The following is a 19912-nucleotide window of genomic DNA, read 5'->3' as shown; positions in this document are numbered from 1 at the left end:
GATACTATGATGATTGGTGCATACTTTCCCCTAGTTTTATTGAGATATAACTGACATAAGCACTGTATACATTTAAGGTATATAGCATAAAGACTTGGGTTCCATATATTGTAAAATGATTACCACAATAAATTTAGTTAACAGCAATCATTTCCTGCTCTGTTGTATTGTTGTATTTGGTGCACATCTTTCTAAATGTCTGTAGGTTCTTCCTGGAAACTTTGGCCCATGTGTTCTGCTTATCCAGGAACGGCCATCTAAACTTGGAACCCTGGGGATGGATGTCCAGAGAGCATGGAAGAGGGGGTGTCATCCCTTCCTTGGTACCTTCCCCACTGACCTGCTGATGCTGGATACTGCAATGGAGGAGTACCTGGAGGGGAATGAGATCAACCACCGGAAGAATAAGGAATACAGAGTCATGACTGAGATCATGCTGCTCCAGGTGGCTGCAGATCATTACAACATAGAGCCCAAGCATCCTTTTAGGGCCTGGTTCCAGTCCGGGAAGTAGCTCAGTGAAGAGGAGAGCTACATCCTGTCCTGCCAGCTGGAGCCCCAATCCTAGCTGGCCAGCAGAACTCAAGAACAGGAAGAACTGGCCACAGTCAACCTCAGGGCTGAGCAACAATGGTGCTTAATGGTGTCCATGGGCAACAATGGGCATGGGACCCATGAGTGGTGCTCAACACCACTTCCTTCCATCTCTTTACTTATTTGGAGGACTAATATCTCATCATCTTAAATAGTAAATGGTAGATTAGATTTTTTTATTATATTAAAGTCCTTTTTATTTTAGAGTAAAAAAACCAACAATCATTTCATATAGATACAAAAAAAAAGAAAAAATTTTCTTGCAATGAGAACTTTCAGGATCTACATTCTTAGCAACTTTCAAATATATCAGGCAGCAGTGTTAACTATACTCACAATGTTATATTTATTTATCCCCAGTACTTATTTATCTTATAAATGTAAATAGTTCCTTTAACCACCTTCATTCAATCCCTCCCACTCCCCCATATCTGTAACCACAAATCTAATTTCTTTTCTTATGAGTGATTTGTTTGTCCCACATTAAGTGAGTTCGTACAATATTTGTCTTTCCCTGTCTGACTTATTTCACTTAACATAATGTCCTCAACGTCTGTGTATGTTGTTACAAGATTTCCTTTTTTTTTTTTTTTCTTTTTTATTTCTGGCTGAATGGTATTCCATTCAACTTCTTTATCCATTCACCCATCAAAAACCACTTAAGTTGTTTCCATGTTTTGGCTATTTTAAATAATGCTGCAATAAACATGGGGGTACAGATACCTCTTCAACATAGTGTTTTTGTTTCCTTCAGATATATACCCAGAAATGGAATTTTTGGATTGTATGGTAGTTTTATTTTTATTTTTTTGAGGAACCTCCATGCCAGTTTCCATAGTGGCTGCACCAGTTTACATTCCCACCAATAGTACTGAGAGGTTCCCTTTTCTCTACATTATTACGGGCATTTGTTATTTTTTGCTTTTTGTTTTTGTTTGTTTTTTTTTTTATAATGGCCACTCTAAACAAGCATGAGTTAATTTTGATTTATGTTTCCCCAATGATTAGTGATGTTGAGCACCTTTTCATGTACCTGATGGCCACATTTAATTTTGTAGGAAACCATATAGTTTTGTAAATCTTTCAAGGTGGCCAAAACATTTTGCATCTCCTCCAACAATGAAAGAGAAATTCTGTTGCTCTGCATCCTCACCAGCATTTGGTATTGTTAATGTTCTGGATTTTGGCTTTTCTAATAGGTATGTAGCCGTATCTCATTGTTCTTTTAATTTGCATTTCTGTGATGACCCCTGATATGGAGCATCTTTTCATATGCTTATTTGCCCTGTGTATCTTTGGTGATGTGTCTGTTAAGATTTCAGCTCATTTTAAAATCAGATTGTTTTGTTTTCTTATTCTCAAGTTCTAAAATTTCTTTGTATATTTTTAGCTAATAATTTTTTATCATATAGTTTTTCAAATATTTTCTTCCAGTCTGTGGTCTGTCTTTTCATTCTCTGCCAGTGTCTTTTGCGGAGCAGAAAATTTGAATTTTAATGAAATTCAGCTTATCATTTCTTCCTTTCATGGGTTGATCACACCTTTGGTGCTCTATCTAAAAAGTTATAATCAAACCCAAGTTTGTTAGCTTTTCTCCTATGTCATCTTCCTGTAGTTTGGTAGTGCTGTGTTTTGAGTGCAAGCCATGATTCATTTTTTTATGTTAATTCAATTATCCAACATATAGCACAACATTATTTTCAGATGCAGTTTCAGTAATTCATCAAAATTTGTATGAAACCCAGTGCTCATCACATCACATACCCTCCTTAATGCCCACCACCCAGTTACCCCATCCCTCTACCCACTTCGGCTCCTGCAACCCTCAGTTTGTTTCCCAGAGTTTAGAGCCATGATTCATTTTAAATTCATTTTTGCAAAGGCTCTAAGGTCTCTGTCTATATTTATTTATTTTTGCATGTGTATGTCCAGCTGTTTTAACATCATTTGTTGAAGACTATCTTTGCTCCACAGTATTGCCTTTGCTCTTTTGTCAAAGATCAATTGACTATATTTTTGTGGGTCTATTTCTGGGCATTCTATACTGTTCCATTTATCAATTTGTCTATTTTTTCACCAATATTATGCTGTCTTGATTACTGCAGCTTTGTCAGCTTTTTTTTTTGGAGACCTGTACCCAAGTCTTGAAGTTGGGTACAGGCCTCCAACTTTGTTCTTTCTCTTCCATATTCTGTTGGCAAGTCTGTGTCTTTTGCTTCTCCATATAAACTTTAGAATTAGTTGTTGATATTTACAAAATAATTTGCAAAGATTTGATATTGATGCATTGAATCTAGAGATCAAGTTGGGAAGAACTGACATCTTGAGAGTCCTTTTAATATTGAGTAGGAATAGGGAAGGGCTTTTGTTACAGACATTATGCAGAGTCCCCAGTAAACAGTTTCTACTCTGACAGTGAGCATGGCTCATTTCCTTCTCTTTACCCCAATTATTTACTGCTTCTATGATCCTAAAGGAGGCCAGGCAGATAATAATCTGGATGACATTGTACACGACTCAAGGTCAGTATCTCACATCAGGGTTCATAATAAATTTTTCATTATCATCAAAAGGCTTAGATGCATTACCAATGATTTCCTTTCTCCAAACTCTGATATGTAGCCTCTCTCCAGTCAGGAATATGTAGAGTAACCGTAAAGTTTTCATCTCCATTCAGATACTTTTGACACCAAAAGGGGTTGTTATTAATAATTAGGCAAATGGAATTGCTGGTCAGTCAAGGAATAAAGGAATTTGGGCTATTGCAGTAGATACGCAAAGGGAAAGAATTTAAGGAACCAATGCTGAATAGGTTTGTCTAGGCTTAGACGTGTGTTTAATTGGCACACAACCGTGATCACCAAGGTGGTTGTCTGAGTGTAGAAGCCCATGTCTACACTCTGAGTCATCCTCATCAGGGTGTTTTAAAACTTGTTTCTACAAGGGCATTAGCATGGGCCTTGACTCAGCAATGGAGTGAAGGTGGGGTCTGGCTTGTTTGAGAGATTTAAATCATGAAAACTTTCATTGCTTTGCTTATATTTAAACATTTAGATATTCAACATTTTAAAGAAATGACAAAAGCATGAGACTTCACATTTTTAAATGTTGGATGAAAGAGATATATTCATCTGCTGTTGGGTGAATTGTTCTATGTCTATTAAGTTCACTTGTTCTAGAGCGCGGTTACATTCCAATATTTTTTTTGTTTATTTTCTGTCTGGCTGACCTATCCATTGTTGATAGTGGGTTATTGAAATCTCCTCTAGTTATTGTATTGTTACCTGTTTCTCCCTTAAGATCTATTATTAATTGCTTAATATATTTCAATGCTTGGCTGTTAGGAGCATATATATTTATGATTATTATATCTTCTTGATGTATTGGTACCCTTGATATTATATCATAACCTTTTTTTGGGTCTTTTTTTACCCTTTTTTGGCTTGAAGTCTGTTTTGTCTGATGTAAGTATGGTTACACCTGCCTTCTCTTTTCCACTTGCTCAGAATATAGTCTTCCACTCTTTCACTTTCCTGCAGGCAGTATATATTCAGGTGTTGTTTTTGAAATCCATTTAGCTACTCTGTACCTTTTGTTTTGTGAGTTCAATCCATTTACATGTAGGCTAATTATCAATAGGTAAGAATTTACTACTGCTATTTCATCTTTTGCCTTCTGGTTATTTTGTCTCTCCATTGTTTCTTTTTCTTGTTTTTGTTTACCTTTGTAAGTTCGTAGTTTTCCATGGTGATTTGCTCAGTATTCCCTTCTTTTATGTTTTGTATCTCTGCTCTAGATTTTTGCTTTGTGGTTACGAAGTCTACATAAAACATCTCATAAAATATTCCTTTTTCTGCTGATAGCAATTTATCTTCATTCTTCTGTCAGGTTTCCTTCTTTTTACCCTTCCTCTTTTATATTTTTGATGTCATGATTATATCTTTTTTTTTTTTTTTTTTTTTTTTGAGAGGCATAAGGGTAGAGGGAGAGAGAGAATCTTAAACGGATTCCATGCCCAGCATGGAGCCTAATACTGGGTTTGATGACCCTGAGATCACAACCCACGCTGAGAACAAGAGCCTGACACTTAACTGACTGAGCCAAACATCCCACGATTATCTCTTTTTATGCTGTTATTTTGTTATCAAGTTGTAGTAGCTATAGTTGTTCTTTATAAGATTTTAAAATTACTTATTCATGAGAGACATAGGCAGAGACACAGATGGAGGGAGAAACAGGCTCTCACAGGGAGCCTGATACAGGACTCAGTCCCAGGGCCCCAGGATCAAGACCTGAGCCAAAGACAGACACTCAACCACTGAGCCACCCAGGCATCCCAGTTGTTCTTAATGCTCTTTTCCTTTAAACTTTATGCTGTAGTTAAGACTGGAATATATTGTTCTTAGAAAGAGCTACAGTGTTCTAATTCTGACTATCACTATAATCAGAGTTTTGTGTACTTTTGTCTTTTTATTTTGGCTTGAAGAGCCCTTTTCAATCTTTCTTGTAAGGCAAGTCTAGTGACTTCCCTCAGCTTATGTTTGTCTGAGAAAGATTTTATTTCTCCTTCATATCTGAAGGATAACTTTGCCAGAGAGAGTATTCTTGGATGGTGGCTGTTATCTTCTAATATTTTGAATATGTCATTCCACTCTTCCTGGCCTATAGGGTTTCTGCTGAGAAATCCACTGATTGCCTAATGATGTTGCCTTTGTAGATAACTGTCTCTTTTCCCCTGGCTGCCTTTAAAATTGTTTTTAAATCATAGACTTTTGACAGTTTTAATATAATGTCTTGGAAATCTTTCTGTTGAGATAATAGTTATTAGTTTAGTCTATTAGTTTCATGGATTTGTATATCCAGTTCCTTCTCCAAGTTCGTGAAGTTTGCAGCTGTTATTCCTTTAGATATGGTCTCTGCTCCCTTTCTCTCTCTTTTTTCCTTCTGGGATTCCCATTATTCTTATGTTGACCTTTCTTTTTCTTTCTTTCTTTCTTTCTTTCTTTCTTTCTTTCTTTCTTTCTTTCTTTCTTTTTATGTTGACTTTTCTGATGAAGCTGGATTGTCTCAAAGGATTTCTTCACTTAAAAAATCTTAATTCTCTCTCCTTTTCCACCTGAATCATTTCTATATTTATATCTTCAAGCATGCTAATTCTCTCTTCCATATGATATGCTCTATTTCTTTTTTTTTTAATTTTTATTTATTTATGATAGGCACACAGTGAGAGAGAGAGAGGCAGAGACACAGGCAGAGGGAGAAGCAGGCTCCATGCACCGGGAGCCCGACGTGGGACTCGATCCCGGGTCTCCAGGATCGCGCCCTGGGCCAAAGGCAGGCGCTAAACTGCTGCACCACCCAGGGATCCCGATATGCTCTATTTCTAATGCATTCTAATGCACTCTTCATCTTGTTTATTGAGTTCTTCAGCTCCAGAATTTTTCCCCCAGAATTTCAATCTCTTTGTTAAAGTACTCTCTTTGTGTCTGTTAATTTTATTCCCTTTATTCCTGAGATCATTGTATTGACTGAGTTTCTTGTAGCTTGCTGAATGTCTTCATAATAGCTATATTAAATTATTATTGATTAGATTGCAATATTCCATGCTTTGGGGCTCAGTTGCTGGAAAACTGTCATTGTCTTTTTGTGGTATCATATTGTTGCGATTTTTCATGGTGCTTGATGGAAAGTGCCTCTGCTGTGGCATTTGAAGTAGCAAGTACCTTTCTTATTTAGGCAAGGTTTTGTTTACTTTGATACAGTTCAATAGGTTGACAAATAAAAGCCTTCCTTTTGTTTTTCAGGTGGCACTATAGCACATGTTTTAGTTTCTCTTACTAGAGGTGACTCTCTGCTAAGGTTGGGAGTACAGCCTTTTTTTTTTTTTAAAGGGAGCCTTCTTCTCCCTCTCCCTCTGCCTGTGTCTCTGCCTCTCTTTCTGTATCTCTCATGAATAAATAAAATCTTAAAAAAATAAGAATTGTTAAATAACCATGTTATATACCTGAAACTAATATAACATATCAACAATACTTCTTTCTTAAAAGATTTATTCACTTTTATATTTTGGAGGAAGGGCAGAAGGAAAGAATCTCAAGCAAATTCCATGTTGAGCATGGAGTCCAATATGGGGCTCCATCTCATGATCTTGAGCTGAAATCTAGAGTCAGAAGCTTAACAAACTGAGCCACTCAGGTGCCCCAATTTTAGTGGATCCTTATTGTGTGGGTCTCAGCATATTTATAGTAATGGCATTATCTCCCATCACTGGGGCACTTGCCTGGCCCCATATTACTTGTGGAAAGCACCCCCCCCACCCCCGACATTTCCTTGACAGGGGCCAATATTGTGGCCAGACTGGACCTTGTGGTTCTTACTATGATTGCAGGATGCACCTAGGTCTTCTCTAGGAACAGAAGCCATTCTTATCAGAAGAAAAATTTTCGTTTCTTTTTTCTTTTTAATTTAAATTCAATTAGCTAACAATAGTAAGAAGAAATATTTTAAAGAGGAAAGGTTATTTGAGAACCAGGCCTATGAAAAAGCTTTAACATCTTCTCAACAAATGTTAGTGAAAAGTTTAAGCTATCTGAGCAGATCACCTTGACTTATTCCATCTGCTAGAAACATGATTTGAATCCAACACTTCTTTTATAAACAAGTGTGTTTTGCACCGTCTTACCTGGATCATGGCTAAAACTTTAAAATGAAAGCTATAAGATATCTCTGTGTCTACATGTATGTCTGTGGATATATGTGTGTGTATTATAAATGCAGGCTTTTTTTTTTTTTTTTTTTTTTCTGTTTCCAGATGTACTTGCAAAATTAGTTTGTAAAGTGCTCTACTTGATAAGAAGAGGGGCATCCAGGGGAAAGGTCACTGTAAACCATGGCCTGATATCAGTAAAGGGCTGGAGCCTGGCAGCCCTCTGGGACATTGAGAAGCTAATTGGTTAGGCAGGCGGGCTCCAAAGCTCCCTTTACCCTAGATCCTGGCAATGGAAGGAGGTGGCTGTGCCCTGTTCCTTTTGGGAGAGGCAGTCCCCAGGAGTGTGGGTCCAGTGGCACAGGGCCCCGGATCCAAGGGTGCCCAAGCAGACAAAGCCGGGGATCCTCCGTGCCCCTCGTACAGGCAGAAGTGGGGAGGGCACAGGAAAGTGAGAATTCTCCTGCTGCTGGACGTCCCACAAGCCTTTCAGATCAGTACACCTGTGCCTGTCCCCAGGAGCATCTAGGCTAGTGCGGACTGGGAGACTATGCTTAGTTACTTGTGGGGAGCTTGACTCCAGAGCTAAAAATCTGGCTGCTGCCATTTTTGTTTTTCTTCTTTGTTTCACCTCATTATTGGGAGAGGCGGGGCCTCTAGGGAACAAAGGCCTCACAGGACAAACAGCTCATACTGAGCCAGCACCCAGCAGGGTGCAGAGCCTTTCTTTTTTTTTTTTTTTTAATTTATTTTTTATTGGTGTTCAATTTACTAACATACAGAATAACCCCCAGTGCCCGTCACCCATTCACTCCCACCCCCCGCCCTCCTCCCCTTCTACCACCCCTAGTTCGTTTCCCAGAGTTAGCAGTCTTTACGTTCTGTCTCCCTTTCTGATATTCCCCACACATTTCTTCCCCCTTCCCTTATATTCCCTTTCACTATTATTTATATTCCCCAAATGAATGAGAACATACAATGTTTGTCCTTCTCCGACTGACTTACTTCACTCAGCATAATACCCTCCAGTTCCATCCACGTTGAAGCAAATGGTGGGTATTTGTCATTTCTAATAGCTGAGTAATATTCCATTGTATACATAAACCACATCTTCTTTATCCATTCATCTTTCGTTGGACACCGAGGCTCCTTCCACAGTTTGGCTATCGTGGCCATTGCTGCTATAAACATCGGGGTGCAGGTGTCCCGGCGTGCAGAGCCTTTCTGCCCAGGCACAAACACCTGGGAATCAGTGCAGCAGGCCCCTCCCCCAGAAGGTCAGCTGGAAGAACAAGGGAAGAGCAAGCTTATTGACCAAGCAGCACTGGAAAGCTCCAGGACTGAGGGGAAATAGTATATAGAACTAAAGGGTCTTTTTTTTCTTTTTCCATTACAACTCGTTTTTATATCAGACTAAAAATAGCCAATATTTTTTCTCTTTTCTCACCTTAACTACAATATTTTACCAGCTCTTCATTTTTAAGTTTTTTCCTTTTTGACTTTCATATTTCTACAATTACATATCTTAGATAAATTTTTCACTTCTGGATTCCCTTCAATGTATTCAATTTAATTTTGGTCAATATACAAGATATAGGTATTTGGTTTTTTTTTGTTTTTTTCTGCCTCATTTTGTTTTACAATGGTGGGAGTTAGTACCTTCTAAAACACAATCAACATACACTCAGAACCAAGTGGAATACCATATTGGTTCATTCTGTGAGATTATATTCTCTCTTCCTTTCCATTCTGCCCCCTTCTTTTATCTTGTTTATGTTTTTGTGGTCAATGTTGGGGCTTTATATAAGTATTGCTGGTTTATATAAATTTGGGATTGAGCATCTTCTAATATACAGAACAAAATACATTCAGAACCAAGAGGATCACTCTCAAGGGTGATCAGGTAAACTACATTCTCTCTCTACTACCACTTCCCCCCTTTTTTCTTTTTTCCTCTTTTCTTTCTTTCTTTTCTTTGATTTTTCTTTTTTCTTCTTCTTTCTTTTTGATTTTTGGCTTTTTATTTTTGCTACCTTGTTTTAAAATTTGTTTTTCACTTTAGTGGTCCTTTTGTTTTATTTTGTTCTGTTCTTCTTCTTTTTTCTTTTATTTTCTGGTCTCTGACCTCTTTGGAATCATCTAGGGTGTATTTTACTTAGGTCATGGTTGATATTTTTGACTCAGCCCACTCATACAGCCACTCTGCACTGGACAAAATGACTAGAAGGAATAATTCACCACAAATGAACCAGAAACAACTCTGCCACAGAGTTACAGAATTTGGATTTCAATACAATGTCAGAAATTCAATTCAGGAGTACAATTATAAAGCTACTGGTGGCTCTGGAAAAAAAGCATAAAGGACTCTAGAGATTTCGTTACTGCAGAATTAAGATCTAATCAGGCTGAAATAAAAAATAGATTAAATGAGATGCAATCCGGGCAGCCCGGGTGGCTCGGTGGTTTAGCGCCACCTTCAGCCCAGGGCATGATCCTGGAGACCCGGGATCAAGTCCCACATTGGGTTCCCTGCATGGAGCCTGCTTCTCCCTCTGCCTGTGTCTCTGCCTCTCTCTCTCCCCTATCTGTGTTTCTCATGAATAAATAAATAAAATCTTTAAAAAAAATAAATAAATGAGATGCAATCCAAACTGGATGTTCTAACTGCTAGGGTTAATGAAATGGAAGAGAGAGTGAGTGACATAGAAGACAAGTTGATGGTAAGGAAGGAAGCTGAGGAAAAAAGAGAAAAGCAATTAGCTCATGAGGAAAGGCTTAGGGAAATAATTAATAACTTGAAAAGGAAGAATATACGTCTAATTGGGATTCCAGAAGAGACTGAGAGAGAGAGAGTGAGAGCGAGAGTGAGAGTGAGAGAGAGAGAGGACCCCAAAGTATATTTGAACAAATTATAGCTGAGAACATCCCGAATCTGGGGAAGAAAACAGGCATTCAGATTCAAGAGATGGAGGGATGCCTGTGTGGCTCAGCGGTTGAGCATCTGCCTTCAGCTCAGGGCATGATCCTGAAGTTCTGGAATTGAGTCCTGCATCGAGCTCCCTGCATGGAGCCTGCTTCTCCCACTGCCTGTGTCTCTTCCTCTCTCTTTCTGTGTCTCTCATGAATAAATAAATAAAATCTTAAAAAAAAAATCCAAAAGATGGAAGACCCCCCTAAAAAAATCAATAAAAACCTTTCAACACCTTGACATTTAATAGTGAACTTGCAAATTTCAAAGATAAAGAGAAAATTCATAAAGTAGCTCAAGACAAGAGATTCTTAACTAATATGAGGGGAATATTAGATTAACAGCAGACCTCTCCACAGAGGCTTGGCAGGCCAAAAGGGCTGGCAGGATATATTCAGAGTACTAAATGATATAAGGACATGCAGCCAAGAATACTTTATCAAGCAAGGCTCTCATTCAGAATAGAAGGAGAGATAAAGAGCTTCCAGGATCGGCAGAAACTGAAAGAATATGTGCCCACCGAACTGGCTCTGCAAGAAATATTAAAGGGGACCCTGTAAAAGAAAGAGGGAACCCAAAGAAAAAGTCCACAAAAACAGGGACTAAATAGGTAATATGATGACACTAAATTCATATCTTTCAATAGTTACTCTGAATGTGAATGAGCTAAATGATCCTATCAAAAGATGCAGGGTATCAGATTGGATAAAAAGCAAGACCCATCTATATACTGTCTACAAGAGACTCATTTTAGGCCTAAGGACACCTCCACCCTGAAAATGAAGGAGTAGAGAACTATTTACCATTCAAATGGTCCTCAAAGAAAGCTGGGGTAGCAATCCTCATATCAGATAAATTAAAGTTTATCCCAAAGACTGTAGTAAGAGATGAAGAGGGACACTATATCATACTTAAGGGTCTATCCAACAAGAAGATCTAACAAACATGAATATTTATGTCCCTAATGTGGGAGCTGCCAAATATATCAATCAACTAATAACCAAAGTAAAGAGATACTTAGATAATAATACACTAATAGAAGGAGACTTCAACATGGCACTTTCAGCAAATGACAGATCTTCTAAGCAGAACATCACCAAAGAAACAAGTGCCTTGAATGATACACTGGATCAAATAGATTTCACAGATGTATACAGAACTTTCCATCCAAACACAATGGAATACACATTCTTCTCAAGGACACATGGAACTTTCTCTGGAACAGGCCACATACTGGGTCGCACATCAGGTCTCAATCGATACCAAAAGATTGGGATTGTCCCCTGCATATTTTCAGACCACAATGCTTTGAAACTAGAACTCAATCACAAGAAGAAATTTGGAAGAGACTCAAACACATGGAGGTTAAAAAGTATCCTACTAAAAGATGAATGGGTCAACCAGTAAATTAGAGAAGAATTCAAAAGATTCATGGAAACTAATTAAAATGAAGACACAACCATTCAAAATCCTTGGGACACAGCAAAAGTGGTTCTAAGAGGGAAATACATTGCAATACAAGACTCCTTCAAGAAATTGGAAAAAAAAACTCAAGTACACAAGCTAACTTCACACCTAAAGGAACTGGAGAAAAAACAGCAAGTAAAGCCTACACCAAGCAGAAGAAGAGATATTAAATAAAGATTTGAGCAGAACTCAATGAAATAGAGACCAGAAGAACCATAGAACAACAGATCAACAAAACCAGGAGTCGGTTCTTTGAAAGTATTAATAAGATAAATCCCTAGCCAGCCTTATTAAAAAGAAGACAGAAAATTAATAAAATCAAATTAATAGGGGGATCCCTGGGTGGCACAGCGGTTTGGCGCCTGCCTTTGGCCCAGGGCGCGATCCTGGAGACCCGGGATCGAATCCCACATCAGGCTCCCGGTGCATGGAGCCTGCTTCTCCCTCTGCCTGTGTCTCTGCCTCTCTCTCTCTCTGTGACTATCATAAATAAATAAAAATTAAAAAAAAATAAAATTAAATTAATAAAATCATGAATGAAAGAGGAGAGATCACAACCAATACCAAGGAAATACAAATGATTTTAGAAGCATATTATGATCAGCTCTATGCCAACAAATTGGGCAATCTAGAAGAAATGGATGCATTTCTGGAAAACCACAAATTACCAAAACTGGAACAGGAAGAAATAGAAAACCTGAACAGGCCAATAACCAGGGAGGAAATGGAAGCAGACATCAAAAACCTCCCAAGACACAAGAGTCCAGGGCCAGATGGCTTCCCTGGGCAATTCTATCAAACGTTTAAAGAAGAAACCATACCTATTCTACTAAAGCTGTTTGGAAAGATAGAAAGAGATGGAGTACTTCCAAAATCATTCTATGAGGCCAGCATCACCTTAATTCCAAAACCAAAGACCTCACCAAAAAGGAGAATTACAAACCAATATCCCTGATGAACATGGATGCAAAAATTCTCAACAAGATACTAGGCAATAGGATACAACAGTACATTAAGAAAATTATTCACCATGACCAAGTAGGATTTATCCCTGGGACACAAGGCTGGTTCAACACTCATAAAACAATCAATGTGATTCATCGTATCAGCAAGAGAAAAACCAAGAACCATATGATCTTCTCAATAGATGTAGAGAAAACTTTTGACAAAATACAGCATCCATTTCTGATTAAAACTCTCCAAAATGTAGGGATAGAGGGAACATTCCTCAATGTTTTAAAAGCCCTTTATAAAAATCCCACAGTGAATATCATTTTCAATGAGGGAAAAACCTGAAACCCTTTCCCCTAAGATCAGGAAGACAACAGGGATGTCCACTTTCACCACTGTTATCAACATAGTACTAGAAGTCCTAGCCTCAGCAATCAGACAAGAAAGAAAGAAAGGGCATTCAAATTGGCAAAGAAGAAGTCAAACTCTCCCTCTTTACAGATGACATGATACTGTACATAGAAAACCCAAAAGACTCCACCCCAAGATTGCTAGAACTCATAAAGCTATTCAGCAATATGGCAGGATACAAAATCAATGCCCAGAAATCAGTTGCATTTCTACACTCTAACAATGAGACTGAAGAAAGAGAAATTAAGGAGTAAATCCCATTTACAATTGCACCCCAAAGCATAAGATACTTAGGAATAAACCTAACCAAAGAGGTAAAGGATCTATACCTAAAAACTACAGAACACTTTTGAAAGAAATTGAGGAAGACACAAAGAGGTGGAAAAATATTCTATGCTTATGGATTGGAAGAATTAATATGGTGAAAATGTCTATGCTACCCAGGGCAATATACATGTTCAATGCAATCCCAAAAAATACCATGACTTTCTCCACAGAGTTGGAACAAATAATCTTAAGATTTGTATTGAATCAGAAAAGACCCCCAATAGCCAGAGGAATATTGAAAAAGAAAACCAGAGCCAGGGGCATTGCAATGCTGGATTTCAAGCTGTACTACAAAGCTGTGATCATCAAGACAGTGTGGTATGGGCACAAAACAGACACATAGGTCAATGGAACAGAATAGAGAATCCAGAAATGGCCCCTCAACTCTATGATCAACTAATATCTGACAAAGAAGGAAAGACTATCCACTGGAAAAAGGACAGTCTCTTCAATAAATGGTGCAGGGAAAATTGGACAGCCACTTGCAGAAGAATGAAACTGGATCATTCTCTTACACCATACACAAAGATAAACTCAAAATGGTTGAAAGATAAATGTGAGACAAGAATCTATCAAAATCCTAGAGAAGAACACAGGCAACACTGATTCAACACTTTTTGAACCTGGCCACAGAAACTTCTTACAAGATACATCTATGAAGGCAAAGGAAACAAAAGCAAAAATGAACTATTGGAACTTCATCAAGATAAAAAGCTTCTGCACAGCAAAAGAAACAGTCAACAAAACTAAAAGAAAACCTACAGAATGGGAGAAGATATTTGCAAATGAGCTATCAGATAAAGGGCTAGTATCCAAGATCTATAAAGAACTTACTAAACTCAACACTGAAGAAACAAAAAACCCAATCATGAAATGGGCAGAAGACATGAGCAGAAATTTCACCAAAGAAAACATACACATGGTCAACAAGCACGTGAGAAAATGCTCTGCATCATTTGCCATCAGGGAAATACAAATCAAAACCACAATTAGATACCATCTCACACCAATAAGAATGGTGAAAATTAACAAGACAGGAAACAACAAATGTTGGAGAGGATGTGAGGAAGGGGGAACCCTCTTGCACTGTTGGTGGGAATGTGAACTGGTGCAGCCACTCTGGAAAACTGTGTGGAGGTTCCTCAAAGAGTTAAAAATAGATCTGCCCTATGACCCAGCAATTGCACTATTTACCCCTTAAGATACTGATGTAGTGGAACATCGGCACACCTGTACCCCAAAGTTTCTAGCAGCAATGTCCACAATAGCCAAACCGTGGAAGGAGCCTTGGTATCCATGGAAAGATGAATGGATCAAGAAGATGTGGTCTATGTATACAATGGAATATTACTCAGCCTTTAGAAACGACAAATACCCACCATTTGCTTTGATGTGGTTGGAACTGGAGGGTATCATGGTGAGTGAAGTAGGTCAATTGGAGAAAGATAATCATCATATGGTTTCACTCATATGGGGAATATAAGAAATAGTGAAAGGGATTATAAGGAGGGGAACTGAGTAGGAAAAATTAGAGAGGGAAACAAACCATGAGAGATTCCTGATTCTGGGACCAAACAAAGGGTAGTGGAAGGGGAGGCCAGTGGGGGGGGTTGGGGTAGCTGGGTGATGGGCACTGAGGAGGGCACTTGATGGGATGAGCACTGGGTGTTATAGTATATGTAAGCAAATTGAACTTAAAACAAATTTAAAAAAGAAATAAGAAAGTAAAATTATGGTCAATTTCTAAGCTAGTACTCAATGTTTTATCTATTTCAATTTTTTAATTTTAAAGTTTGTTAAAATAATGTGACAAACTACTTTTTTTTTAAGGGCTAAAATTTTTCTATATGAGATGATGCATCTTAACTAAATCTAGTGTGGTCATTTTGCAATACATGTAAGGTCAAACCATCATCCTGTATACCTTAAATGTACTCAGTGATGTTTGTCAATTATTTCTCAATAAAATTGGAAAATTGGGATGCCTGGGTGGCTCAGCAGTTGAGCATCTGCCTTTGGCTCAGGGCGTGATCCCAGTTTGGGATTGAGTCCCATGTCAGGCTCCCTGTAGGGAGCCTGCTTCTCCCTCTGCCTGTGTCTCTGCCTCTGTCTGTGTCTCTCATGAGTAAATAAATAAGATCTTTAAAAATAAAATAAAAATTGGAAAATAAAAAAAATAATGTGCTCTACTTAATGGCTGGAAGACAGCACTTACATAAATCAAGTATGTTCTTAGATATGTAGAAACTAACCTAAATATTTTTCTTTTTTTTTTAACCTAAATATTTTTCAAATTCATATGGTCTAGAATAATCTTCAGTAAATAAAAGGTAGTTTACATTTGCAGGTTTAATTAAACTAGGCATTTCTTTAGACCTATCAGCATTAAATATAACGCAGACAAACAATTCTTATTCCACCTAAGTTTACTAAAAGTCACATACACTCCTGTTATTTCTGTTACAAGATTTGTCAGCAAGAAAATAACTTAAGATCAGAGCTGTTTAATGTCTCATGAAATCTTCATGAGTGATCTAAACATACTGTTAAAACAAGTAACAAATTCACTAGCCATGAGATAAAAGATTATAAATGACATTTGCAACAATAATTATGTATTATGGTATGTCTACTTAAAAATAGTTTCCAAATTTTTTTTTGGTTTGAAACTTTGAAGTTATCCTGAGACAAGTTAAATGATAGATATTCATTAAATATCTGAATAATTTCCAAATGAGATAAAATACTGACACATTATCAGACACAAGTTTATTCTTTTTATAAAAAGAATAATTTCCTTTTACAAAAGAACTAAAGATATTTGGGTCTGTTGTTAAACGTATTTTGTGCTACATTGAAAAATTTTCCTCGAAGAAAAATATACTGCCGGAAATTAGGACATGGATTTATAAATCTGCCAACCCACAGAATGCCAGTGTGACAGACAGACCACAATTGCTAACTTTTTTATTTTCACTGGGAATTAAAGATTATAGGCAAACTCTGCTGAGGAGCTGGAGGTTGACCCCCAGTTGCCTCTGCACCTCTCTGCCTGGTCCTGCTCCTGGCCTCAGCCCCAGATGCCCAGCCAGAGCCCACCAACACCCAGATAAATTTTTCAGAACATAAAAAAAGAAAACAGTCATTATCAGAGGTGGAGACATTTAGAAGTTGTTCTTGTGAAGCTTGTACTTCAGAGAGTCAGCTTCATTCCTTGGCCTTCATAGCAGCTTGTTGTCCAGGTTCCTTCTGGATGAAGAAGGACCAGCTCAGCCGTACCCTCTGACAAATGGGAATAATATGTGAGTGTCTCTTAAAAGACCATGAAGATAAAATTCAGGAGGAGTATAAGCAAATCTGCAATACAAAACTAGCAGAACGATATGAATCTTTGGTGAAATTCACACATGATTAAATGATGTGATGATATGGAACAAAGCCAACATGCTGGGTATCCTGGAGCTTCCTTGCATGCCTGGTACCAGGTTTGACCTCCAGAGGTGGCTGCTGTACACTTTTTGCAACTGGTTGGATATATCAGCTCCAACTTTGCATCTTGAGAACACTTAAATGATTCTTCAGGTCCATTTTGTACAACTGGAAAGACCTTAACACTTTCTGCTTGCCAGAAGCGTCTTTCATTTCCGCTCATCCAGGAAACAACTGTGCCCTACTTTGATAGGTTTTTCAAACAAAAATACCCAGAGCAGCAGTTTAACAAAATATAACCACAGTGGCGCTCAACAAATGGCATTACCCTGAGCACAGTTCTGTAAAAAGTATGTGCAAGAGTGTGTGTGTGTATTTTAAGTTATTTACATTGTGCAATTTTTTCTTATTTTGGGGATTTTGAACATAGACAACCACTGTAGCCCCTCCCTGTTGTCACCTCACTATCTTGCCAAAGTATGTGCCTTGAAATCTAGATAGCCCTGATATGAAAGATTTGTGAAAATAACTAACTGGTTGCAATTTTCTGCCAACTGGAGGGGATGGGAGTTAAAAATAAAATTTTGTTGCCCTAAAAAATAAAAATGTGATGTCACACACTCGCACATGTGGACTGATCACTGCTACAGCTGCTCTTATGCCTTTTTTCTTCATTTCTTCTTTGTATCCAAGGTTCTCAGCATACTGCTCGGTAATGGTTATATGCTGAATAAATGATTACTGAGTTAATTAAAGGTTTGCAAAGCTCTTTATGATGACATCATCCAGTGTTTTAAGCATTTCTATAGCATGCCCTGTCATCAATTAATACATTTTTATTTACAAGTCTTTTATTTTAGTTTGAATGGCTTCAAATTCCAGTGGTTTTGTACAATTTTGCATTATTAAGAGACTTTTTTCTTTTGAAAATTATATGCTCCTACCTTTTGACTATTTAATATTGAATTATGTATTCTTTTCATGAATATTTATTAGATATACATATTAATATAGATCCATTTTGAATATTTTTTATTTGTCTTTTGCAATTTTTTTGAGGAGGGAGGAGCAGAGGGAGAGGGAGAATCTTTTTTTTTTTTAAGATTTTATTTATTTATTCATGAGAGACACAGAGAAAGGCAGAGACATAGGCAAAGGAAGAAGCAGGCTTCTTGAGGGGAGCCTGATGTGGGACTCAATCCCAGGACCCCAGGGTCACAACCCAAGCCAAAGGCAGATCCTCAAACCACTGAGCCACTGAAGTGTCCTGGGAGAGGGAGAATCTTAAGCAGTCTCCATGCCTAGCTTGGAGGCCAGTGCGGGACTTGATATCACAACCGATATCAAGACCTGAGCTGAAATCAAGAGTTGGACACTTAACCAACTGAGCCACTCAGGCACCCTGCAATTTATTTTTCATGATTCCTTATAATATTTTAAAATGTTGCATTATCCTTTTTAAACTTAGAATACAGAAACTTACAAAAAAAAAAAAAGAAAAATCTCATAAAGGTACACCACTTGAGGTTAACAGTTTTTATCATTTTAATGAATGTTATTCTAGATGTCTTCTGTCTCTAGGGCTGGTCCAACAGAGGTTTTATTTTTTTAAAGATTTTATTTATTCATTTGAGAGAGAGAGAGAGAGAGAGAGAGAGCATGAGTGGGGGGAGGGACAAGCAGACTCCTCACTGAGCAGGGAGCCCATGTGGGTTGGATCCCAAGACTCCAGGATCATGACCTGAGCGAAGGCAGATGCTTAACTGCCTGAGCCAGCTGGGCGCCCCGCCAACAGAGGTTTTAAATGAGTATTTAGTCTGATCTATTTCTACTTACCTTTCTGGCATTTGATTTACTATTCAGAATATTTTTGTGACCCCAAGATTTTGTAGCCAGGTTTTGTATTGAATAACATGGTTTAATTGTTCTATATATCTTTTTAATCACATGGAGTATTTTTTTAGTTTAGAGAAAGAAGTTAAACTATTAGGCATTTACTTATAAAGTCAGTTAATGGGACTCATTCATCTTTACCATTGATTTACAATGCCCTAATTATAAAATTTATGTGTCATACATGCTACCATATCATTCTGGACTCCTTTGGATTTGTCAATGCATCTGTTATTTGTGTTTTAGGCCTATCACATTTGATTTTAGCATATGCTGCCCCAAACACCTGCCGCACCCTCCCTCCATGAACCTCTTTTTGCTCAATCATCTTGTCTATTATTAATTTGTACATTTGTATATTATGTAATTTGTACATACATTTGGAACTCTTTTTTGAGTTGTCCCAAAAGAATGGAGTTTTGCATTGTAATTACTCTGTCAATTACTCTACCAATTAATTGGAACAGAATCAGTGTTTTTAATGCTATTCTATCCTTTCAACCAGAAACATGCTAGACATCTACAATTTTACACATATTTTACCATGACTCCTTTTAAAATATTATGACTTTTAATTTATAGAATTGTCAAATCACTATGTGGTGCACCTGAAACTAATTTAGCATTATATGTCAATGAGACTTCAGTAATAAAACACATTTTTAAGAATTATGACTTTCCTCAAACTTCTCATGATTAATTGTAGGCATTTTATATATAGTTACTTAGTACTGCAATTGTAAATGGGATCCATGATTCCATTATATCTTTTTATTTTATTTATTTTACAGAGTTTTCCAGTATCTGCGGATGATCCTGATTTTCCTTCCTCTATTTTGCTCTTTGATTAGCAGTTAGTTCCTGGAACTCCTTAAAACTGTGTCACTTTCATGAAGGTATCTTCCTTCTTTGCTTTTCTTGGGCCTTTTCTCCTGGTAAAAATATAATGAGACCAAACAAACCAGCACAAAAATGAGAAGACATCAAATCAGCATACATATCCTGCATTCTTTAGAGCAAGCTGATTCTTGATCCACCAGTTTTGACAAAAACCATGACCCCTGCCCCAAGGATTTGAGTGCATTTTGGAAAGACAGCTTCTGTAGTTTCAACTCTCACCTTTGGAGGCCAAGGGATCTGGATGCCAAAGGGATTTGGAAGAGACA

At 37.6% G+C, this 19912-nt stretch overlaps 1 protein-coding gene across 4 annotated transcripts in view; it reads right to left on the bottom strand.

The window, feature by feature from the left end:
- Positions 1–19502: 19502 nt before the first annotated feature.
- The window catches only part of LOC144292195 (organic anion transporter 7-like), a 46172-nt gene continuing 45762 nt past the window's right edge, over positions 19503–19912 (bottom strand). For all 4 annotated transcript variants that reach the window (XM_077862082.1, XM_077862080.1, XM_077862083.1 and 1 more), the window contains one exon: positions 19503–19678. In XM_077862082.1, the coding sequence (XP_077718208.1) occupies positions 19618–19678 (61 nt within the window). In that variant the 3' untranslated portion in view covers positions 19503–19617. The remainder of the gene's footprint in view (positions 19679–19912) is intronic.

The sequence above is a fragment of the Canis aureus genome, chromosome 21 (assembly GCF_053574225.1).
Source record: "Canis aureus isolate CA01 chromosome 21, VMU_Caureus_v.1.0, whole genome shotgun sequence".
Classification (NCBI taxonomy): Eukaryota; Metazoa; Chordata; class Mammalia; order Carnivora; family Canidae; genus Canis; species Canis aureus.
This window is presented reverse-complemented; position numbering and strand designations above follow the sequence as displayed.